Raw genomic sequence first — 25,370 nt, forward strand, 5'->3', positions numbered from 1 at the left:
AATATCAATAACAGTGTCATCAAAAACCCACATTAGCTGAAATTCTTGTTTTAGCATTCAGACTAGTCTGATTGTCTCTGCGCGGTCGACACACACTTCATTTTTAACCCGTTTGACATAAAAAACATCACTATCACATATCATTCGTTATAGTCTGCACACACACACACACATATGAGCTGTGACAACGGAGCTAAGATTTTAGGTTTTTACTTCCTTTGTGATGAAACTTGGTTGGTTAAAGATGCTTTAGAAAAAAACAAGATGACATCAGTAATCAACAACAAAATGGGTGTCAGCGTCAGTGTGTGAAGACACAAAGTCTGATTTAAAATACGATTCCTTCAGATCCTCAGGTTTTAAGTGTGTGCCGTCACATCAGAGGAGAGCAACAGGAACCTAAAAAAACAGGTGTGAATTAGTATCACTGACTGTGTTGAAAACGAATGTCAATGTTTAACTGTTAGAGGTTCATTCACTTTCAGATGGAAGCTCCACTGCAGATGGATTAGAGGTGTTTTCCTGGATTCACTTTACCTACTCCGATGTACTTTTACAGCAGATGTTAACGGAGGTTCTGCAGCATACGGGGGCAACTTAAACACGCGAAAACAAAAGCGTGTGTGGACAAGAAAGGAAGGATATCACACACACCAAACAATCCAACTGCAAACACTCGGTGGATTTTATCAGAGCATATTGTCAGCAAACAGACGGCACTCCAGCGCCGGCAGGAATAAAACATAAAGACATAAACAAAGAACGAATGGAAACCACCGACACACACACACACACACACACAGGCAGACGCTTCAAATATGACAGCACACGCAACTTTTGGCCTGCCTGCTTTACATTTTATTAGTGAATCAAACTTGCAATAAAAATATTTAAATCCTTCCTGTGTTAACTTGGTTGTTTCACAGTTTCTACAGCTGGTTTCTACATAAGCTTGAACTTAAATAGCTTTTAAAAACGTCATCAGACCCTGACAGGTAAAAGATGAATTTCCTCCTCGGTGGCCGTGGACACAATTAAACTTCACTCTATTACTGTTTCTGGATTTATCCACTATTGCTTTACTTTATTAGATTTATTATGTGTGGGGGGATTGCTCATTTATCAGGGTGACAGTGAATGTTCCAGTACTGTACATCTGGCTGGTTTTCAACTACTGCTGATGGAAATGATGTTAAAAACTATTCAGTGTGTCCCCTGGGAGTTCTGGTCGACCTGTAACGCCATAAAAATAAACTGGACAGTCTCTCCTCTTGTCCCACAGACCCCTCCCACCTCACACTCACCTGCCCCTGTAGACAAATTTCATTGGCTCCACCGCCAGCGCCGTGGCAACGATGTCGTCGGCGTTGTGCCTCCGCCCGCTCACCATGATGAGCCCGTCCATCTTGCCGGTGATGAAGATGAGGCCGCCGGGGCCGATGAAACCCAGCAGGCCGGTCCGCACGAAGGCGTACTCGCTGATCAGCCCCCCGCTGGAGCTCACTGGGTAAACCTGCAAAACACACAGGCGTTCAGCTGCAGTGTCGTCATGGCAACCAACCAGCGCTAGAGCTGCATGATGGAGCTAAAATCAGACATCACAGTATTTCTAACTTAGGACTTTAATATTGATAACGTCATGCTGCTGGTCCTGATAAAGTGGATGTTATGATCAAGCAGGTGCTGCAGAGGCATCCGCTGTTCATTTCATTTAACTACAAGTTCAGAAAATTCAATTTAAGAAATATTACAATGATTATTATCACAGATAAAATCACAAAATCCAGACAAAAGGTTTTAGAGGTGAGACAAAAGGTTTCTCTAACCTCTGCACAGAAATGCAAAACATCCATTTTTAATTCTGATTTTATGTTTTTAAGTAACAAAATTTCATTTTTCCTAAAACCACGATGTATTAATATGATTCTGCAGTGAAACATGAGACAATATTCTGAAACAGAACAAGGCAGATGACAAAATGACATGATTTACACCAGAAAAAGTAAAAGCTTTTAAAAGATGTTCTCCCTACAATGAATAAGGAATTAAAATAATAAATAATGAATTTTAAGTGATAGTTTCTCATGCTGCGCCAAATTGAGCAAAAACATTGCTTTTCATGTAACTCGGTGAATTAAGGGTTTATTTCGACCAAACCAGAGTTGGTGATTGTTGGAACAGTGGAAAGACTAACAAAGACGGTTTTGGTGAGTTTTATTTTGTTTCTGTCCAGTTTGCATGAAGTGTTACGATGATCAGCAAGGTAAAATGACTATATTTGTCAATGGAGTCTGGTGGCTTTGAGGAGAGCGATATACGGCTGTTTCTAGTTAAACAAAAAGGATCTTACTCTTTAACATAAAGGTCTCTATCTGTAGGGATCCTTTCATAATATTGTCAGACACTTAGAATAACGATCTGAGTCAGTCAGTGGCAAAATAAAAGGCACTTTTAGTGGACGTAAATTGATTGGATGATTACATTGCAGCCAGTTTCGCGGCTGTAGCCCTCTCGCTCGATACTGGACCAATTTCTAAAATTGTTGTCCCCATTAGTCACTTAGACATAAAAACCTAGGAAAATAGGGTCCGGGTTGAAAAATGCCGAAGTTACCCTTTAAGTCAACTGCCTTCAGTTTATAGTGAGGAGGTCACGCGCACACACACACACACACACACACACACACACACACACACCGCAGGCCACCTCACCTCAAAGGTGTTCTTGGTCATGCCGGTGAGGCCGTAGTAGGAGGTGCCAGTGGCAATGGAGCAGACGCAGAGCTCACCGATCTCATCTGTCTGACAGAGCTGAGGGACGCCTTCTGGTTTCACCACACACGCCAGGCCTGGGGCGCGACACAGAGACAAACAGAGAGAGGGGGACGACACAGGGTTAACACCTTTAAAATTCCTTTTGTTTCCTTGAATAAACTCATTAAAGGGAAACATCATATTTCAACAAAGTTATTTTTCACACAGGGGGTTAAAAATTAAGATCCCACCAGAGCCAGCATCCACCCCAAATGCACCTGTTTATGGGAATAAGCTGGGCCAACATTTCAGTTTGAGCTTAAAGTAGGTTGTTCTAACCCAATAATGACGTTTTGTTACGTCTGTGTCGACCCAAAACCAGGTTACTTGAGGAACTGGGTTAAGAAGAGAATATCTAAAGCAGGTAACATTTGAAAACAGGAACTGGTGGCAGAATATTCTTAACGATGTTGCTGATTATAAACTTTGATATCAAGAGAGATTTTATTGCCCCATAACACAGAATGGCCATAACGTACTGTATCGGTAGGGGATTAACAGGGTTGTTGATCAATTTCTAGTGACTCAGTGATCAATTTCTATTTTAGATTTCTAGATTTTAAATCTAATTTTTAGGCCGATGCTCTCTAATGGAAGCAAACCTCCTCATCCATTACAGGGCTGAGGAGAAAGGTTTCCAACAGAGGAACAGATTACTAAATTTAATTTAGTTTCCCTCATGTTACAGCGAGTGTAGTTCCCGTGGTGAACACTGGGTGGTGTGAGTTGACAGCGACAGGAAGCCAGTGCGGCGTAGAGGAAAGCTCAGAGTTTGTGACAGGGATGTTTGATCAGCTGCGGCAGCCTGTGTGGGTTTCCACGTTCCGTTCTGCAGATTACTGCCTGCTTTCTGGATAATAAGAGACAGACCTTCACTTCCTCATGTGCAAATTCCATTTACATTCATTCGTATGTATAAATTACTCATTGCACTCATTCTTCCTTACAGAGAATCTCACAGAAAAAATCTGCATTTTAAATTTTAATTCCCAGCGTATTTATTTACCATAGAAAGGTTATATGATACTATTTTTATGAGTAAAAAAAAAAAAAATAGCTCCCATTAAAAATATTTTTGGATGTTTAACTTGTGATTTTGAGCTTCAACCAACTGTTTGTCTCAAAATATTCACTATCACTATTACTATACTATCCTGGAATTTACATTTGTTATTACTTGTTTAAATCTGCATTCTCTGTATTAAGTACACAATGTACCTAACATATCACTTGAATTGATGTTTTATGAGTTATTTTAATGGGTTAATACACACTGTGATAATTACATTGTAAACTGAAGAGCTGAAACGATATGTCAATTAATACATCGGTCAATTAACAGAAAATTAATCAGCAACAATTTTGAGCAAAAATTCACTGGTTCAAGCTTCTCAAATATGAACATTTTCTGTTTTCTCATCGATAATGAAAATAATCGTCAGTTGCAGCCCTAATTAAGTGTAAACAACAGTTTCTTATGATCAAAAACAGGTTTGATTCGGTCCATGACGTCAGGCCAAGTACACCGGTGTCTTAGGATTCTTCATTAGGACCTGAACAGATGATGTATTATGTCCTAAAAGCTTTTTTATGTTCCGTATTACCTTGTTAAACTATCTGTGTGACTTTGTCCTCTGAGACATAACTCAGTTGATTAGAAAGGATTGCAGCCATATTGAAAACTCTCCTGTCTTCTTTGGGGTTTTTTCAGGCGTTCAAAGCTCTTGAAAAGGTAAAGCAGAACTCACTCGGTCATGAGGAGAGAGAACGCTCCCAAAAACGGACACTGATGAAAAGAAAAGGCTGCACATTTATACACCCTTAAAACTAATTTTACGATTTAATGGACTTAATGGATTTTTTGCCATTCAGTGCATGACGACACTGGAGGCCGAGAGTTTAACTCTTCAGAGGAACAGAGAGCACAGGCGGTCATGTACTCACAGTATTCAAGAACACACACATAAAAACACTGCATGACAATGCCTGCAACATGAACATACAGCAAACACACATGTATTAATAAGCTTAACTTTGATTCTGACCGTTATATGAACCTAAACGTAATGTTTAATGTCACAGTGACACAAAACATGACTTTTCACCTGTTAGTAAATTCTCCACCCACGATATACTGAACATCTACTGCTGGGCCTCGCCTAGCCTCACCACGTGTGAGGGACAAAGACAGGCCTACCTGGAAAGCCCAAAGCCTTCACTAAGAGGCTCGACTGAGAAACAAAGAACAGACAATAGGAAGGCGCCAAGCCGACACAGCCGTTAATTCACACCTGAACGTGAAGTTGAGACGAGATCTCGTTTGAACCCAACACGAACCACAAGAAGACGCTTTTCACGTGAGCTTTAATTTCCCCAGGAAGAGTCTTAACTCGCTGGACGAGAAACAGACTGTTTTGTGTTTGCTGAACACTTTTTGGATCCCGATCGTTTACTCCCCATAACGATCCCGTACCTGCAGCAGGAAGAGACACGGACTGACGGTTCCCTTCACGGAGAGCAAGATCACCGCTGAGCCCCTCTCCCTACTGACGTCGACCGCTGTTTTACTCCGCTAACCAAGAGTGATTTCAAGTAAAAGGCTTGTGTCTGGGCAGAGATGGTTTTATAACTGTGTGTTATTTTACTTAAGTTTCATTGTTGTGAATTGTGCTTTGCTTTTTGGAAAAGTGACGGACCGCTGAGTTTGAATTGCTGTGTTTTTCTTTGTGTGTTAAGCAAAATCCATTGTGTATCGGTACCACGCTGTTAGGCCGTTTTAACTGTTAGCTTTAGCCACTGTGGGAGCTAATAACTGTGCTTTCTCACACTAAGGTCCAGTAACACCGCCATTGTACGAAAGTCTGCTGCCGGATTACTGTGTGATAAAGGGACGGCTATTTACGCTTTGCCACGGCATTTGGGATTCCTTGTGCTTTCCTCTCTCTCTCCACTAACACACACACCTCTACACGTACATTTACACGCTTACACACATCTCAAACGGCCCAGATAACGTGGTAGCTTAGCCAGCTAAGCTGCACGTTATTTTGAGGACAAATAGAGCTCGTCCTCCCGTTTTAGCTCTGACCCTCTGTTTGAGATTCGCTGGTCTGCCCGCCATTTGGCTTTGTGCGTGACGACCACCCACGTGGCTGCCACCTCCCTTGAACCCCCCCTCTCTATTGTATGCTTATTGTGTTTAGACTAGACAATAGTGGTTGTTGTTCGAAGTTATTGATTGTTAATCAGTGCTAAGGTTAAATAAACGCTATTGTATCTTTTAAAGAGCAGTTGCCTGTGGTTACTGTGTGTACGTGTTGTAACAGCTGGTTGTGACGGTCAGTGCTCGGATCTCACCCTTCACCAATGTAAGATAGTATCAGCATTTTTAGGTGAACAGCCACCTTTGAGACTGTTTTTCACATTTGGTTATTGGTCCCTGATCCCAGGGTGGTGCCCCGTAATTATTAATCTATATTAATAATGTTGAGAATATTAATGATTTTATTAATATTATATATTAATATATTGTTACATACACTATTAAAGTATTCTTTGTTACTGGAACTGAAAACCCAAGACTTAAGTTTAAAATCTTCCCTCTGAACGCTGTGAAGTGTCCCTACACTGAATGTTTAAAACTCAAACCTTAACCTCTTAAACCACTTCACAAACACACACGCACGCACGCACGCACGCACGCACACACACACACAGACACACACAGACGTACCTCCTGGTGTGACAGTGCCAACGTCCTGTACGGTGAGCACAGAGAGGCGTTCCTCTGTGTCGACCCTGACGACCCCGTAGGTCAGACCCTGCATGGACAGGACGCCTCGACCCGGAGGCTGGCTGCTGTCCTCCACCGGCCTGAACACAACACACACACACACACACACACACACACACACACACACACACACACACACACACACACACACACACACAGTTCATACTGTCATTAACCTACATTTAATGTACATGTGCATACATACAGTGTGATGTAAACTGTGTGTGTTGGTGTTATAATTTGTTTTGACTGAGCGTGTGTACACTTGCATATGATGTGTACAGTATATAGGAGAGAGTTTGTGTGTGTATAAATGTGCATGTGTATGTGTGTCAGTGTGTCAAAATATCAGCTGATCAGTAACAATAGTCGTTTGTCAGAAAATTCAAAGATCTAGAGTCCCACAGGTGTACATGTTGAGTTTACTTTTAAATGGACTCTTGTTCAACTTGCATTTCAAACAACATTTTTCCAACTTTGCCAAATTTTTTTTAAAAATACAGTATGGTCTTTGGCTGAAACTGAAGACTTGATGTCTGGAACATTCAACTCAACAAAACACTGAATCTACAATTTGAACTACAGCTAGAATCATTCATCCCTTTTTACCCATTACACACTGATTTACTATTAGAGCAAGAGTTTATTTCTCAGACTGATGATGATCTGTTTTACTGTGCAGCACTCTGTACTGTATCATCTTGATGTGTGATTGATTGATTGATTAGTTATTGTAGGTGCAGACAGGCTCCTTCTGTTACGTCCTGTAATGAAAGACTGTGTACTGAAGAGGGAAATAAATTCACTTCTTTGTGTGAATTTGTATATATGTGATTATGTGTTTACAGTATTTACACTCTGTGGATGTTTGCATAGATGTGTGTGTGTGTCACAGACTGTTTGCATATTTGTGCTTCTGTGTATGTGTGCGCACAAGTTTGCATAATCTGTGTACGTAAAGCAGGGTTTGTTTGTGTGTTGTTGTGCAGATACCTCCTGATGGCCACTGTCAGGGCCTCGGGGGAGCTGGCGCAGGGACAGATGACGTCGGCTCTCAGCCCTTTAGTCTGAAAGACGTTGAGGAAGGCGTCGCAGGAGGAGATGGACCCTAACAGACAGAAACAGCCACAAACTGTCAGAACTGCTTCAGTTCAGGTGTTGCACTACGTTTACACAAACTCCTGGCATGAAACAAGAAATCAAACAGCCATTAGGTGAAGTTCTAAAAAGCTGCGTTTAATCAAATATACAAGCTCCCTGAATGATATTAAAAAACACTCAAAGGACCATTTTGTACTGGTGGTTTTAAGTGTTGTTACCCCAAATAACTACATTACTTACGTTTTTAGTTAAAGCGGGGATTTTACATATAAATGAACGTCCGTTACATTCAAAGCCCTTGCTGTTCACACAATGCTGATTAAGCCTATCACCGCCAGGTAAATATCTAGTAATAGCCAGGTAATCGAACTTGTTTTTAAATCTGGTGTCTGTGGCGACATTCCCACACTGGTGCACCAGTAGTGATGCGCTTTACGCCAACCAGGCATGATTGGTTTGCCAGAGCTGAAGAGGGAGCAACTGTAGGACACTCTTGAAAAAGAGCTTTTTGATCTCAGTAAGGCTTGCTTGGTTAATTAAAGGTTAATTCAATTTAAAAAAAAAATGGCTTTGCTCGTTTCTTGAATTAAAAAATGTGCAGTTTAGCACCTGTCTCTCTGATGTCGCAGTGCACTTGAAGGTACCACGGGGCGAGGTCTAAAAACAGTCCCTGCTCAGAGCTGCATCACAACGTGACAATAACGCAAATTTGTCAAAGAATACAGCAGACTGAAGAGTCACTGTGATGGATTACCAACGTCAAGCAAGTTTCACGTCTCTGCAAGTTGATACGGAATTGAACTGAAATCAACGGCAGCCTAGAACATAGAACAATAACTTGTTGTGGTCAGCAGTAATGTGAACAATATGCAATTTGTAGTCAGTGGGTTAAAACATGCAAAACTACCAGTATGGATCAGAAAATCATATAATTTCCTGGTTTCTTGTTTCACTCCAGTTGGGCTGAAAACCATCTATTGTACCAAATGTGCGTAGTCAAACACATCTTGTTCTATTCCTGTAAAGTGACCCAGTTTCCTGACTTCCCAAGAGAGTTTATCCATTTCCCTATTGTCCACTATTTCAAATACACCTCTCTAAACTCCCCCGTTAGTGAAAGAGCTCTGCTGTGGAGGCAGAGTGTGACCTTACAAGGGTTTGATCCGTCGGCCACCAGCAGCATGCGCAGCGAGCTCAGATTGATGTCCTTCTGGTCTTTGTGGGCCACCAGAGCCCAGTGCATGTCTCTGGACTTCACACACGCTACCTTGGCTGCAGGGGGAGATGCGCGCGTGCACACACACACACACACACACACACAGACAGACAGAAAATTAGCATTTAATCTATTTGACAGACAGGTGAATGGAGTGAGTTGACTGAGCTGAGTGGCAGGTGGAGTGTGTGTCTGACCTTTGTACTGGCACACTTTCTGGATCCATGACAGAGGGTTGACCTTCATCAGCGAGTAGGGGACGCTGATGACGTGCATCATGTTCATCACACTCTACATGCCACACACACACACACACACACATATAATGACACATTAACATTTAAAGCTGAAAGGGTTTCATTCTTTTACTTTTAAAAATCATGTATATATCCATTTTAGATTTAACATTTAACATGTTTCTGACTCTATTTGTGTCTATTTTACAAGGTGTAATCACCTGGATATGGTCATAAAATATTCAAATGCAGGATTTAATCTGTAACAGTACTGCTGTATCTCAAATATTAGCTACAAAGCTTAAGAAGTAATATAAATCGGTTTTACATTTGTACTACTCTTACAATTGTCTCGGCAAACTCCAAAAAGATTGGAAACCTGCCTTTATTGCTAACACCCCTGATATCAGAGGTGAGGGTGAAAAGCAAACAGGAAATGATGGTCATGATCCCTGACCTTTAACCTCTAGTAGGCAGGTCTTACCGTCAGGATGCCGTGCCACAGCCCCACATCCTTCTTAAAGTCTAGAACGTTCACTATGGTCTCCGCTACAGACACAGAGAGAGATAAAAGGGTTAAATTGCTAAATTATGACCTGGAGACTGAACTGTGTGTGTGTGTGTGTGTGTGTGTGCACGCTTACCCTCAGTGTAGCTGCAGGACTGGGTGAGAGCCTGGCAGTGTGTGAGCAGAGCGATCCTCGTCACTGTGACTCCCAGCACGCTGCCGTCCTTACAGGTTTTATACTGAGAGAGAAACAACAGACGGATCAGTGAAATCAGAGGAGAAGGAGGCATTTGGTTCGATCAGCCGTTTGATGCCTGTCATCTACAACGATCAAAATATACTGTGGGAGGTGATTTGTTCATTTTAAGATGTCGGCAAGTTGTTAAAATAGTCAATTTAACCAAACTAAGTTAAGATAAGAGTAAACAAGCCTCAACTAAGATAAACTGCAAAATTAAGATCAACTAAACCAAAATTAGGTAACTTAACTGTGAACAACAAAATAGGGCTGCAACTAATGATTATTTTTATTATCGAATAAGCTGCAGATTAGTTTCTCGATTAATCGTTTGGTTCTTGATGAAGTCATCAAATTTCCCCAGCAACACTCCAAAACACAGAAATGTTTAATTTGATGATATGACAATGATATAAAACAGAGAAAAACAGCAAATGCTCACATTTGAGAAGCTGGAGCCAGAGAATTCCACCTCATCTGACTTTAAATCGACTAATTGATTAATCGCTTAATACTGGTGAGGTGACCAGAAGAATGTCAGTTCAAATCCCAGAAAAACTGAGGTCCCAGCTTCTGTTCAAGTGTCCACAATAAAGGAGACACTTTATCACTGAGTGTGTTAGCTAGCCTGTTGGCTCACCTCTATGTAAGCGGTGTCGTTGTTTGCATCTTTGATGTGAGGGAACCAGTCTCTGGGAGGTTTGGAAAGGTGCTTCGACTCTGTTACAAACCACAGCAACTTGGGCCAACCTGCAGGGAGTGAGTGTGACACAGAGAAAGAGAGACAGTGAGATGGTGTGTCAAGTTTATTTATATGAATAATCAAACCAGAAAAAAGAGACTCTTGTTTGACACTTCAGAGAAAAAAGAAGGAACTACAACAGGAAAACAAACCCTGATTCTCTTTCATTCACACTTTTTTTTTTTTTTTACAAACATGCAAACAACTTAACACCTTCAGTTAATCTCAGGCCTTGTGCAGGGAGTAATATGAATTTAATTCCCAAATTATAAGTAACAAAATATAAATAACATTTACACCTGAAGAAAAACAGTCAAACACACAAAAAATATACGATTTTGTGTCAGGTGTCTAAACTGGTTGTTTCCAAGAATGTTTTTCAATTTATTGTTTATAATAATTTTTATGTTTTCAAATGGTTAATACATTCATTTTGTATTCAAACTTGCTCTCTCTTTCTCTGCTACTAGTATTCTCATTATGTGCACTAAGACAGACCACCCCTCCCCCACAGAGAAACATCAGGCCTTTACAATCCAGCCATGATTGATGATTTTCACTCTCACCTTTGAACTGTGGGATCTCTCCTGTTGCACTCTTGGGCAGACCCTTATGGCAGGCGTCACTGGTCAGCGCCACGGTAACGCCACAGCTGCCCAACAGGAATCCAATCTGCTGACTGCCGGCATCCTATTGGACGATACAGGGAGGGGGAGAGCAGACGGTTACCTCCATTTTAACTTTGTCATCAGAAAATATCAGTAAATAATCAATAAATAAAAGCTCTTCTAGGTTCCTGCTTTCAATAAATGAATTTAAATGGTGATGTGAAAATTACTGGAAGCCATATTTTACTAAATACTGTGGTTTTTCATCTGCTTCTACAAGAACATAAACACATTTACACATACAGCACAGTTGTGGTTAATAGAAGTGATGTTTGCTGCACTGTTTCTCAAACTGAAATTTTATGGAAAATCCTGCAGCACAAATGCAGGATGGGGGAAGGGGTTCAAGAGAGGCGGCCAACATGCAGCAAAAGGCATTTTCTGCTGCAGCAGTAATCACTGTGTAACCATGCCGACCCTACGCTGACAGTGCTGCACAGACAGCAGCCATGTCTCACAGAGGCTCCAGAGTGAGCAGAAACAGCTGAGCTAAAATAAAGTGATATAATTGGCAGTTGAAAAGTGACATAAAATAAAAGGTATAACATGCATTTTGTTTTTCAGCCACAGGCTCCTTCAGAAAGCCTTTTGTCAAAGTAGGAACTTCCATCCTTCAGACATGTTAGGTCTCGGGGGTGATGGCACGAAGATCAACAGTTGTCACCTAATTGATGACAGTATTTCTTCTGTGATGGCAGGGCGGCAGCAGGGCTTGCTTCTTGCTTGTCAAACTTGTTGGGTTTCTGACGTGCGTTTGTCCTCGCTGCGCAGACAGGATTATTCTCTCAGAAATACTTGTTGCTAGCAAACAGCTGAGACTGAAGATCCAAAACATTGTTTCAGCAGTGTGCACTATCATTGAGATGTCCACACGAACAAAAGTGAAATGAAACACAGGAGTTTGGAGCTCCTGGGTACGAGGTGAAACACAGATGTGGCCTAAGCAGAGAGGATTAACATTACACGGCAGTGCTGTGAAAAATTAAATTACCTGACCTATAGAGAAACTAATCCTGTGGAATAGTGTCAAACTGCAAACTAAAAGGAAAGGGATTGGAGAGCAGCAGCGATGGCTATAGATAAGCTACAGACAGGGTGTGACATTTTCAATGTAAAAAACATTTAAGTGGATTTCATAAAGTACCTTGCGACTTAGGGGGACCTCTATAGGAACAGGGACCACCTCAGCCAGCAGACAGCCGTAGAAGGCCACCATGAAGGCCACAGGGTCGTTGTTAGGAAACACCAACGCCACCTGGGGGAGGGAGGGGAGACAGAAGCCGGGGTCAGAGATGCTGGGAAAGCGAATCAGCCCTTCTAAACCTTAGCACAGCTCATGGCTAAGAAAGTTAACCAAGAGTGAAAAACAATCTGTATGCTAAATACAGCTGGTGTTTATTAATTTGTAAGATGACTAATGTTCCACCTCTAAACTCTCCTCTCTATGAGTCTGAAAATCATTTTGACACAAACAACTTTTGCAAATATCGTCAGAAAGCATTAAAAAACAATCATAAGTTTAAGGTACAGTTTGACATTTTGGGAAATACCCTTATCGACACCACTCTCATATCTGTCCATTCAATATGAATCTGGAGCCAGCAGACTGTTAGCTTAGCTTAGCATAAAGACTGGAAACAGGGGGAATCACAAATATAACTATCTTGCATGTGCAATGTATACGTGTTAATTAGTGAGCTTTAGTGGTGCTGGTAGGCGGATTTTGTTAACGTTGGACAGAGCCAGGACAGATGTTTTCCCCTGTTTCAAGTCTTTATGCTAAGCTAAGCTAACCGACTGCAGGCTGTAGCTTCAGATCTTGTGTACAGACAGGAGAGTGGTATCAATCTTCTCGTTTATCTCTCAGCAAGAATACAAATAAGCACATTTCCCAAAATGTCGAACTATTCCTTTAACAAAATGTGATTACAGATTTCAAAACAAAAGCTCAGATTTATTAAGGCATTGTGTATAATGTTGACAAATACAAAAAAGGGAGAGGAAAATTGTAGGAAACGTGGGATGCCAAATAGAATTTCAAAGATTTTAAAATCTTAAAAAACGAAAAAGGTTAATATGTAATAATGAGGTTTTATAAATTAAGTTCTTGCAACGTTGATTCGTTACGAACCGTATTGGCCAAACAAACTAACAATGCTGCTACAGTGAAATGACCACAAAGACCAAAAACCAAAAACCGTGCGAGGCGTTGGAGGAGTGTGACTCACCCGATCACCCGGTCGCACCATGGGCTCCTGCTTGCTGCCCAGTTTGTGGAGGATGTTGTAGGCAAGCTTGATGCTGCGAGACCACAGCTTTCCTGCAGGGAGCAGGACACAGGATACGAGGGGGAGAGAGAGAGATTGATTGAGGGAGGGAGGGAGGGAGGGAGGGAGGGGGAGAGACAGGATATGACTGTGTTCTTGGACTTCTATTTTGAGTACATACAGTCGATAAAAGAAAAAAAACCTGCCTAAAGTGATGACATTGAAGAGTTTTCAGCAGTCAGGAGAGGTCACTATTGGCATTTAGAGAATCAGTTTTGTTTTATCATGGATTGTACTTAAGAGTAAGTGTTGTCTAAGGCACTTTTGGTGGACAGGTCCAAAGAAAAATGAAATAATGTAAAAAAGAAAAGGAAAAAGAAAGAAAAAGAAACTCCCTGCTGACAGTGTGCTGGAACATTTTCCTGCACAGCGGTGTACCATCAACACAAAAAAATACAGTCCATGTTTACTGATACATAGTGTCCATATTACCTTTCGGTAAATATTGAATATAGACTAAGGTGGGTTTTTAATTTCAATACTTTTTTGATACTGACCGATATGTGTCACTTTTGAAGCAGAGTATCAAAACTGGTCAGATTCTTTATATTTCCTGATTTAACTAATCATTTTTCTAATTTCAGCCTGGATTTTTTGAGGCAAAGCTCTTGTAAAGCTGCTTTGTATTGAGACAAAATGAAACATGGATGCATTTCAGAGATTTGACTTATTTTGTTAAATATATATATTAAAAAAATGTTTTGTAGAAAAAAAAGTATCCTTTTGGTATCTGCAACAGTACGGAAACATTTCAAATGACACCCAGCTTGACCCATAATCATATCGACCACTACCAGTATGTGTGGGTCTTCTTCGCAGATGTGCTAACTCAAAATAGTCCTTAGAGTTTTAGTGTCCCATCGTCGTCTAAATGCTGTTTCGGAGGCTTTTAATTTGGGAATGGGAAAACTAAAACAGTTTTGAAACATAAAATAACGACTTCAGTTTTTCACACTTTGTTCCAGAGAACAGAATCGATACCAATCACAAAAACCTTGTAACTTAAGTTGAATGGTGTGTGCATGATGAATGCATATGTATCTATGTAGTGACATGCAGCATTACATCACCACATGAGAGAGACTGATATGTAACGCTGTATACGTACAGTATGTATATATATATATATATATATATATATATATATATATATATATATACAGTAAAACGTGCAGGAGTGCATGTGGGAGAATTCTTTAGGTTTTTCTAAAACAACAGTAGAATAAACTTTAATTCTTAGGTCACCAAAACACTCAGCTTATTTTAATAAATATGAATAAATCATGTAAATGACTGAACTAATGATTGAAGTACAGGAGCGTCTGGTTACCATATGTGAGGACATAGAGGGGCTTCCCTGCTGTGTCCAGGCTGGTGAGGCAGGGGGCTTTGGGGGAGATGGTTCCCCAGCGTTGGAGCGCAGCCTCCAGGGACGGGGGCCAGTTGGTGACCACCCCCAGCGCCTCTCCCCGCACTGGCATCATCTCCGCCCCCTCCGGCCGTGGCTGGTTAGGGTCCGGCTGCTGGACTGCAGATGAGGAGACAAATAATGTCATCAGTGTACAGCTCACAAGCCTTTACTGTTGGAAACATGTCACCAAAGTCAGTGGCAGTAAGACAGCTGTAAAGAAGCTGCACACTCAAATACACTGATAATTAATTAGGTGCGGCTGTTATTAACACAGGTGTACTGTGGGAAAGTGTAAAATGTGTAACTGGACAGATGATTCCCTTTAATTTTTATTTAGTTTAGACAGAAAGAAGGCTGAGGAGGCAGCAGAGGGGAAGGCTTTGGCAGGATTAAACCTCGAGCCGTTGTCATAAAATGTGGATCCAGAGTGAAGTGGAGGTCTTAACCACTACGTCAACCTTGATCTATATGTTATCTTGTTTGACCAGTCCACAGTTATTTACAACACGTTCCAAAATACACTAGAAAACTGAAAAATAACTTTTCCCTCATACAACTAGACCGTACTTTTTCTAAATTAAATTAAATACAAGGTTTCTAAAGAAGACATTTCAAGACTAATCACTAGAAATTAGGAGATAAAGATAGAAAATGCAGCCAGGTGATGAAAGCCAAGCAAACAGCAGACAGACATGACGATCTGCAAAGATCTCTGGGCTCAAGATTCCTACGATAAACATTTCAAAATACTTGATGAAGAACTTTGTGTTCTATATGAACCAGGCTGGTCACCTGGTCCCTGTTATCTATTCCATATGACTCTTTAGATGAAAATCATTCTTTACACTGACACAAGTAGATGTGAATATAAGTTATCAAAGTGTTAAACCATTAAAAAGAAATGTAGCACATATATTAAGACAGTACAACATTTTCCATTTTTCTGTGGATAATTTTATGCAACTTATAAAAAGCTTTGATATTTTCTCTTTCTGTCTACATTTACAGACTTTTCAGAACTATTTAAGAGCCCCTTTCATACCAATATATATACATAAAAAGCTTTGAGTGGCCTTTAAGGACAATCTCTGCAGTTTTCAGACCACTGACACTTTTGTAAACATAAAAAAAAAGATAAGTCCAGTTCAGGAGGCAGTGGATGATTATTCTCTGCTAGTGCCCATGCACCACTCTCTGCTTCACCTATCCAACACATCCTTTCAATTTGGCAGTCTATCTAAGCTGTCAGAAATGCCCAGCTCTCCCTCTGCTCTGTGATTGCTGCTGCTGCTTCTATCTATCTATCTCTCCGACCTTCAGTGCTGCTGATCCTTTGCTTTATTCAGCCCCACTGCCTCCCCAGCATCCACCTGCAGGCTCTGACGGTAGTCCCAGGTGGAGGATATCTGCTATCATCACACCCCAATCTTTCTCTTTGTAGATGTGTGTGCTGCAGGGAGTGATGAGGTGGCGAGCCAAGATGGCAAACATGCTGTAACTATATTGCTGTGCTGCATTCACATGTAAATAAACTTTTCTATGTGAGCTGAGTGACCGAACTGTATGTAGTTCCATGTTCCTAAACGAAACCTGTCGCCATTTTCTGGTCTCTCTCTGTCTGCTTTAAGCTGCGATACATCAATACTTGCTCAAACATACTCGGGACCTGGACTGTTAACATTCACAAACCAGTGGTGGAGGAAGTATTCAGATCCTTTACTTAAGTAAAAGTACTCATACCACACTGTAAAAACACTCTGTTACAAGTAAAAGTCCTGCATTGAAAATGTTACCTAAGTAAAGGTATGTAAGTATAATCAGGAAAATGTACTTAATATATTAAAAGTAACTGTGACTGTTACTACTGTTACTTGTACTATTATATATTAGATTATTATTACTCGTGCATTAATGTAAAAGCAGGATGTTGCCGCTGTAGCTGGTTGAGGTGGAGCTCATTTTGGACTTCGGACTGCAGCTGATGATTATTTTCATTCTGGATCCATCTGCTGATTCTTTTCTCCATTAATCGAAATCAAAAAATCCTGAAAATAGTGAGAAACGCCGTCACAGTGACCCAGAGCCCAAAGTGACGCCTTCACCATGTTGTTGTGTCCGACCGACAGTCCAAACCTCAACATTATTAACAAAACATTAAAGTTATTCAAATGATTGAAAGGAAAAGACAAATCACGTTTCCTTTTTGCATCAAGTGAATTTACTTCTAAGCGTTTGTACTCATGGATGCAGATCATCACTTCAGCCCCGGGTTGTGTCTCCAGGTGTTTCCCCCCGTGGCTTGTTTTACACCTCGACAGAATGAGGTGAAGTGAAGCTGAACACCTGAACAATGAAGGGGCACGTGGGGTTCACACCTGTCCAACACAAGTGTTATTAAAGGAACCATTTAGAGAATCACTCATGTCTCCCGAGTATGAAGACAGATTGGATAACACACTGTAACTTAAATCAGACAGACAGAATAATGAGTCATGCAGAATTAAAGACGGTTTCTAACCCTCCAGAAGTTCATCAAAGTCATCGACAAAGAACTCTCGTAGTGGAGGTCTGCGAGGCTGCTTCAGCGTGTTCACAAGCTGCTGGATTTTAGCGGACACGCGACTGCTGACTGGAACACCTGTAAAAACCCCAGACAAATACACACGGGGTGAGGATGACGTTTTGGGCTAATCCTTCACAGTGGAAAGGGAAGAGGTGGCCTGGATGGCTTGCAAGACAATAACAACTCCTTCAAACCTCACATGTTAAGGCAAGCTTTGTAAGCTAGCGACTAGCTGGTTCAAATCTCTAGATGGCTTCTAAAGTGTACGGAAAAGAACTGAAGAAGAACCACTGTATTTCTTGAGCAAGGCATTCAATCCTCAGCTTGAATGGACCACAGACTGTGGTTGTTCTGAACAGCTCTGAGTTTTCTAACTGTGCCTGCGTGATTGTGAAGCATGCTGAAAAAGAACAGAGATGCTCAGTCAGCTTTAAAAAAAAACCCAAAAACAATAATAAAGGGTACAAAAAAAAAGAAAAGAAGAAAGTCCAATCTGTTCATCCAGGGGAGTGACATGAACAGACGCAGTGTAATTGGTCATTTCTCTAAGGCGGTGGTCCAATTTGAGCTCACCTCCTGATTAAGGAGTTTCTATTTTTATCCGACTGTCTTCGGTATCTTTATTCAGAGGCTGCAGTCGGGAGCAGGCTAAAGGTGTGACAGAGTTTCACACAGCGGAGGAGATGACTCTTACCATCGCCGGTCTCCATGCGCTCTGCGTTGCCGTACTTCTGCGTGTTCCTGGCAATGGTTCCCATATTGGCCATGTGGTGACGCTCAGTGTGGGAGTGGGACGAGTCCGACGAGTAGCCCGTCACATCCGGGGGGGTCGAGTGATTCTCTGCAGGGAGACGGAGAGGGAGAGAGCGCAGCAGACAGATGGAGGGAGAACAGAGGGAGAAGTAGACGGAAGCACATACAAACAGCCAGTAGTGACTCATTGTTCATATTTATCACTGAACTGTTCGTCAAGTGCCTTGTTTTATTGCTCTTATGGACAATTAAACACGTTGCGATGGTCATTTTGTTTGTATGTTAATGTGGGTCACATCCTTGGCACACACAGGACTGAATGAGCTCTGGCTTGGCTGGACATCTTTTCAATACAATATCTGCTCCAAAAACAATACTTCCTTTGTATTCTCATTTAATTAGTATACAATTTCTACACAAAACCTGCTTTTCCAAACATAATCAGATGACACTTAACTGATTTATTCAACACAAATATCTAGATATAAATAACAAAGCAAATCATTTTATCATAAGAAGCCTGTCAATAACTTTTTATGTAAAATCAATAACAAGCATAGTGTAGAGCCAGCACATTGAAAACGTTTTAACAGCTTCAGGACCGCTCATCAGATCTCCCTTCAATCTCTTTGATCTCTGATCAAAACATTGCTCTAATAAATCACATTTATTGGGAGCTATCAGTAGAGTGTTCAGACTTTTGGCCTAAAATCAATATAAAAAATACGTGTAAACCTGTAAGAGGTCTGTTTTCATGGGAATATTTGACACTTTTTCCAAGAATTTAAGGTTGTATTTATTGTAGCTGATATTTCAGTCTGATTAAAACAGTTCCATTTCTTGTGATAGATAAAATCAGTATGTATTTCTGTGTTGGACCTACCGTCTGACTCGAGCGGCGGTGGCCACAGCATGTCAGAACCAAATTCACAGGATCGTCGCAGAGATCCTCCGTTCTCTGCTACGCTCAGAGCTCCCTTCCTCTTCAGAGACAGGTGGCCGATACCTGAATGCACACATACAGTGCAGGTGTATTATATTAAGGTTTGCACACTGATGCAAAGCTAAAGGTAACATGGTTTAGTAGAAAAAAATATATATATAGTTGCATAAAAAACGTTTATATTTGAACATTTATATGTTGTTTCGTATCTGTACCGAAACTCAGGCATAAAATTGGCATAAGTAGTTAAAAATGTTACACCATGCACAGCCCTAATGTGCAGTATTTACATTTTTATAATATATTCACTTCCTTGACCTATACATATACTGCTTTAACACTTTATTTTGCCCTGTTTTTAGGACCCACATCTGTTAAAAAAAACAAGTGCTTTTATATTTGCTTTTTTATTATTTTAGTTTACAATTTGGTACCCAAAATCCCTTAACAAGCAAATCTTTAGACAACAAGATTCAAATTTAACAATGTAAAATGTAACCTTCTTTCTTTTCTGTCTCTGTTATAAGACACAATCCAACCAACCCAGTGTGAACCAGTTAAGTCTTACCGTGGTGGGACTGTGACAGGTGGCTCTGCTGGTGGTGCAACTGGCCCAGGTGTGTGTGCACCAGGTGTGTGTGTGCCAGGTGCGAGATGTGCGTGTGTGCCAGCGAGTCGGCCAGCCGCCCGGCGTTGCCGCTGCCTCCGCTCTGCGTGGACGAGGACGAGGAGGAGGTGGAGCCCAGGTGGGCGGGGCCTAATTGGGAAGGGCGGCTCATCCAGTGCTCCATGCCCGACATGTCGTCACCTGGCCCCGCCTCCTCCTCTGAGCCCGACGACGAGTCTGAGCACAGGGGCGACAGGCCTAGTGAGAGTCAGTAACCGCCATTATTTGTTAACAGAAAACCATCATACAACATTAACACAACATGAGCACATAAGCAATCAGGGCCAGTTAGCGCCACTGAAATATATGCTAACACAACAGGAAACCTTCATACAACATTAACATAACATGCTGTAAACTGACCACATAAGCAGTCTGGGTCAGTAACTAAACTATTGAAGTCTATGTCAACAGAAAACCTTTATTCAACATGAAAGGAACATTTTGACATTTTGGGAAATACACTTATTCTCGTTCTTTCTGAGAGTTACATAAGAGGATCGATACCACTCTCATATCGTGAACCAAGAAATAGTTCCGTACATAACTCTGTAAAAACCGCAACTTGTCATTTTTACACTTCGGTTTTTGTACAGATTAAACAAACAAGATAAAACATGTTAACGAGTGAGCTGTAGAGAGACGGAGTCAGGCTAGCTAAGATAACCGGCTGCTGGTGGCAGCTTCAAATTTACAGTACAGATATGAGAATAGCAATCTCCCCTAACTCTCAGCAAGAAAGCAAATAAGTGTATTTTTCACAATGTCGAACTATTCCTTTAACATACCATAATCCAGCAATACAGGTGGTTTAGTCACGACTCAAAAAGATAAAATGAACAAATGTTGTGTGGTTCCCTTTCAAAATGAGACTCCAAAGTTATCCGACACATACTTGGAAATGGATTCATTAGCTTTGTATGATCTCATTTGTTTTCTTAAACTTGCACTATATGACCAAGAGTAACTAATTACATACTTCCGTGTACTTTTGGTTTGTGGCTGTTCTCCAAATTGCTACAAGTTGTTAACAGTGACATATACTGTAATTGGCTCTGACTAATACTTTTGTGTGCTTTTTGTCTGGGGCTGTTTTTCATCATATGGACTAGACCCCTTAGTTCTAATAAAGGGAATTTTAATGCTACAGCATACAATGATATTTTAGACTTTGAGTCAACAGTTTGTGTTTGTCCCTTTCAACATGACAGTGCCCCCATGCACAAAGCCAGCTCCATAAAGAAATGGTTTTCCCAGTTTGGTGGGGAGAACCTTTACTAGCCTGCTCAGAGCCCTGACCTCACCCCCATCCAGCACCTTTGGGATGACCTGGAACAACAACTGTGAGCGCGACTTATCGCCCAACATCATTGTTGAACCTCACTAATGCTCTTGTTGTTGAATGGGAGAAACTAATTCAACTATCACATAATGTGTGGGTGTAATGTTTGGGTGTCCACATACTTTTGGCCATAGAGTGTAAGTAAGCGTAGAGCTACAGTATATGGGCTCAGTAAGCAGTATTATAGAAAGAGAACAATAATACTACTTTAAAATCCCAAGAGAGATTTAAGATGCTATTCAATCAAAGAATCCCTCAGCCAGCATGACTGTAGCGTCCACACGTGAGCCTTGTAATGGTAAACAGATCCGTATCGGGGGCTTAAAAAGGTAATTGTCGCAATTCAGTAAAACAATGGTTCAAAGTGAGGCAGCAGACTGTGATTCACCACTTTTCACCACTGAAGTTTCAGGACCTCTAAGCGGCAGAGCTCTTGAGCTCGCAGACCCAAAATGTCAATAATTAGTCAGCTTACGTAGAACAGCCACAAGAGCCAATTGAGTTAAAACTGGCTTCAGGCTGCACTTCAGAAAAGAACCACAGAGGCTGAATTTAATTCTTCAAATAGGAGTTAATCATCTGAACACAGAGGAGCAGGCACAGGGAGGCCCAGTAAACATCACTGTGAACAGAAATCTTAACTTTAAGTAACATAAAAGGCAGATTAACTCGACTTTCCACCCAGATTTTTCGAGAACAGTTAGTGTTGTCCGCACGTTTTAAAAACGTCTCTAACTTCACGAGTTTTGTGAGCCTTTGGGGAGGCGTCAGGTTCGCTTAAGATTTTTCTCAAAGGTTAAAAAGCAAATTGCCAGTGAACAAAGTTATTACATTTCCTTCATTAAAATTCAATCAACACACAAATTATGCTATCAACTCTGATTATGTTCAATCTAATGAGCTCATATTTGAGGTGAAGGTCAACTTAACAAGCACAAAAACATCAAAAAAAGAGTTTCTAATCAGGATTTTTCCTATTTGTCATGGCAGGCCACATTTACAGTAATCGACTGGCTGCTGTCTGTGGTCTGCTTTTACTGTAAATCTGTCAGTGGGTTTACATGTCTCAGGAAATGTGCGTGCTTGCTGTTTTTGGTGAAACGAGTGTGTTTCTGTGTCAGAATAAAAAACGTCTGAGAACCAGAGACACAGCATTACAACATAATCCTGTCTGGGCACAGGGCAGCCTCTCTGGGGTCACATTTTAGGCTTAGTACAACCCGGTTCAGCTGAGATAACCAATGGGAGTGTGTTTTCACTTTCCAAGCATTTAAATCGCACAATTATTTCAAAGTCACAGGAAAATGATCAAACTCTTGGTTGCTTTTAATGGTGCTCGTCTAAGAATTTAAATGAACTCTACTGTTGAAGTGACTCCACGAAATGAACACCTCAGCAAGTCTTAAAATCAAGTGAAGAAGAGTTATTTTTGAAAGCAGAACTATCTTACTTCTCGACTCAACAACGGACTAACTGACTTAAGGAGATGGTTATATCTTTGCAGTGTGTGGAGGACGAGTGCAGGTGTGTGTTTTGGTATGTGTCTCGTCACCTGGAGGCGTGTATGCATCCATGGAGGTCTGCACCACCAGCGAGCGTCTTTTGGACGGCATTGGCACGGCCACCTTCCTCTCCACATGTCGCGCCAACACGGCCTGCACCGCCTCGGTGTGGACGTCTGAGAGAGAGAGAGAGATTCGTTCACACAAAGGCAGAAGCGGAAAGTTCCCTGGCGAGTTCACTGATTTACTGAATGTGTGTTCAGTCAAGCAGATTGGATTTTTAAAATACTTTAAAATACTAATCTCAGTGGCTGAGTTAAACCTCAATGGGAAAAGCCAAATATCAGTTTACGTAGTGCCACGCACTGTAGCTTTCTAAGCAGCAATGAATAACAATAGTGAAATATCAATCTACATTTTTAGCAAGCTAACTTATGTATGACTGCGTGGAAGCTCAGCTCGGCTAACTGGCTCCAAAAGGACTCGACTGCTGCATCTTCTTATATTTTTTTAAATTTCGAATTTAGTAACTGGATTTTAGTCAGTGGACTTTCCTGAGTTCATTAATTTTACTTACTAAGTCTACTTTTTAAATCACATAACCATTAGAGAGTACCACGTTGGCTTTGTCAAGTCTGAGACAATACCTCTAATATTGAATATTACCATTTTTTAAAAAAGAAAAACCTGCATTACAACCTGGGGGTAAGAAGCTTGAATATCCTTGTTTACAAAGCAGGAACACTATTGAATTGCATTATGGGAAGCACAGGATCCAAGCTGTCACTCAAAAGGTCTCCGACTCCAGACAGCTACAAAATAATATTTTTTTACGTTGTGTTTAATTAAGTAGACTTGATAGCTACATTAATGATAGCTAGTATCAATGAAATATCTACATTGTAATATTATTGAAAAGTGGGGAGGGAAAATAGCTAATTTTCAGTTTCAATGTCCTGTGGTTGTTACTGCAGGTGTGGTTTCTGTACCTGAGCGGTAGCGTTCATCTCTCGTGCCGGAGGTTCGCCGCCGGTGGAAACGGGCAGCAGAGGGAGGGCCGAGTGGGGCCCGATGGGACATGGGCCCTTCCATACCTACAGAGGCAAGCAGACAAGCAGGCGGACAGACACACACACACACACATATATATATATATATACAGGCACGCACACACACACAGACACACACAGACATATGCACATAAACATTTCACAGAAGCAATAAATACAGTGCAAAAAAGAAAAACAAACATGGAGATGATTTGAGTCGGCAGAAAAATTATATTTTTCTGACTTCATAAAACAAAACAATTAAATAATAACGAAAAAATGATAATAATGCGGTAGTTGTGTTGTTGCTCTCTGACAGAATATCAGTATTTTGTGACCAATAATAACCAAAGCTACATTCCTGTGAGAAATGATAAAGATAAACCCAGGATGTATGATGGATGTGTGTGTGTTTTAGTTGCAGTGAGGCCTGTGGGGGCCGCTGGGGGCCCGTGTGTGTGGAGGCAGCGAGCGAATACAGCACATTCAGATACAGAGGAGCAGGCCCAAGCTGAGCTCGAGGGAGTCTTAACCTACATTCACTAATGGCAGCGGCTGAAGACTGAATCGATAGAGTATCATCGCAACTGTATTTGTTATGATACCAGATTGATATCCTAGTGGTGGTATGGGAATATTTTAGCCTTGGGGGGGGGCGGCGGCTGTGTGTGGGGGAGGTCAGAGGTTGCTAAATTACCTCCAGCATGTGGAACATATGCCCTGATCAGCTTGTGCCTCTTCTTCTCATAACCCTTCTGAGTGATGTCCCCTGCAAACAGATAGAGATAGAGAGTGAGAGAGCCAGTGACGGCTGTGCGGGCTGTTTTTTTTTTAAATTTATTTACTCATTAAATAATTTATAAAACATGTTTTATGACTGCTTAGATTTTACTTGAAGGGAAGCTCTGCTGGCTTGTTGGACAAACACCATATAAGCGCATGGTCCTCAGTATGACTTCTGGTCTCACGTCACCCAACCTCTTTTGTCTCTCCCAGTCTTTTAATGTCTCTGTCTAGACTGTTCATTAAAGATAAAAATGTAAAAGACAACTAAAAACAACATAAAATAAATGACGTGATGAATAAAGATGGAAATGAAGAATGTGACAAAAATGTGGGGCTTTCAGCAGCACCCGTTCCCATAGAGAGCCTCTCAAGGTCATAAAATTATTTGTTTCTTAATTGTTATAAAAGTTGTCAAAGTACATTTCTTTGTTTTGTCTTCAACTCATTTCATGAAAACATGAATTATGACCAACATTCGCAAAAAGTACTTACAAAAAGGCCTACAACATGTCTAAGCCTTGTCTGCTTTCTAACACTTGATATTCGTAACACAGTTTTACTTATTGTTCTTCCATCTTCGGTGCCATTTTGTAGTTTCTGTAACAGACTCCTGCACGCATGTGAAACCTTGAGGCTCAACATGTTGCAAAAGACAGGGAACAATGGAGGGAGCTCACTGTGGCATCACGTCCCACAGAGAGACAGAGATGGT

General features: G+C 41.1%; 1 protein-coding gene across 3 annotated transcripts in view; it reads right to left on the bottom strand.

The window, feature by feature from the left end:
- The window catches only part of LOC122866781 (disco-interacting protein 2 homolog C-like), a 60,236-nt gene that overhangs the window by 20,316 nt on the left and 14,550 nt on the right, over positions 1–25,370 (bottom strand). Inside the window, exons 2-21 of one of the 3 annotated variants that reach the window (XM_044176884.1) lie at positions 24,570–24,641; positions 23,813–23,917; positions 22,874–22,999; positions 19,881–20,156; positions 19,253–19,375; positions 18,311–18,457; positions 17,572–17,691; positions 14,973–15,170; positions 13,544–13,635; positions 12,460–12,570; positions 11,214–11,337; positions 10,546–10,655; positions 9,804–9,906; positions 9,644–9,708; positions 9,121–9,214; positions 8,860–8,979; positions 7,600–7,714; positions 6,547–6,686; positions 2,712–2,848; positions 1,305–1,513 (exon numbers count right to left, since the gene is read on the bottom strand). In XM_044176884.1, coding sequence (XP_044032819.1) covers positions 1,305–1,513; positions 2,712–2,848; positions 6,547–6,686; positions 7,600–7,714; positions 8,860–8,979; positions 9,121–9,214; positions 9,644–9,708; positions 9,804–9,906; positions 10,546–10,655; positions 11,214–11,337; positions 12,460–12,570; positions 13,544–13,635; positions 14,973–15,170; positions 17,572–17,691; positions 18,311–18,457; positions 19,253–19,375; positions 19,881–20,156; positions 22,874–22,999; positions 23,813–23,917; positions 24,570–24,641 — 2,587 coding nt within the window. Of the gene's footprint in view, positions 1–1,304; positions 1,514–2,711; positions 2,849–6,546; positions 6,687–7,599; positions 7,715–8,859; positions 8,980–9,120; positions 9,215–9,643; positions 9,709–9,803; positions 9,907–10,545; positions 10,656–11,213; positions 11,338–12,459; positions 12,571–13,543; positions 13,636–14,972; positions 15,171–17,571; positions 17,692–18,310; positions 18,458–19,252; positions 19,376–19,880; positions 20,178–22,873; positions 23,000–23,812; positions 23,918–24,569; positions 24,642–25,370 lie in introns of all 3 variants that reach the window. The other 2 variants (XM_044176883.1, XM_044176885.1) reach the window with 2 other exon arrangements.

The sequence above is a fragment of the Siniperca chuatsi genome, linkage group LG19 (genome assembly GCF_020085105.1).
Source record: "Siniperca chuatsi isolate FFG_IHB_CAS linkage group LG19, ASM2008510v1, whole genome shotgun sequence".
Classification (NCBI taxonomy): Eukaryota; Metazoa; Chordata; class Actinopteri; order Centrarchiformes; family Sinipercidae; genus Siniperca; species Siniperca chuatsi.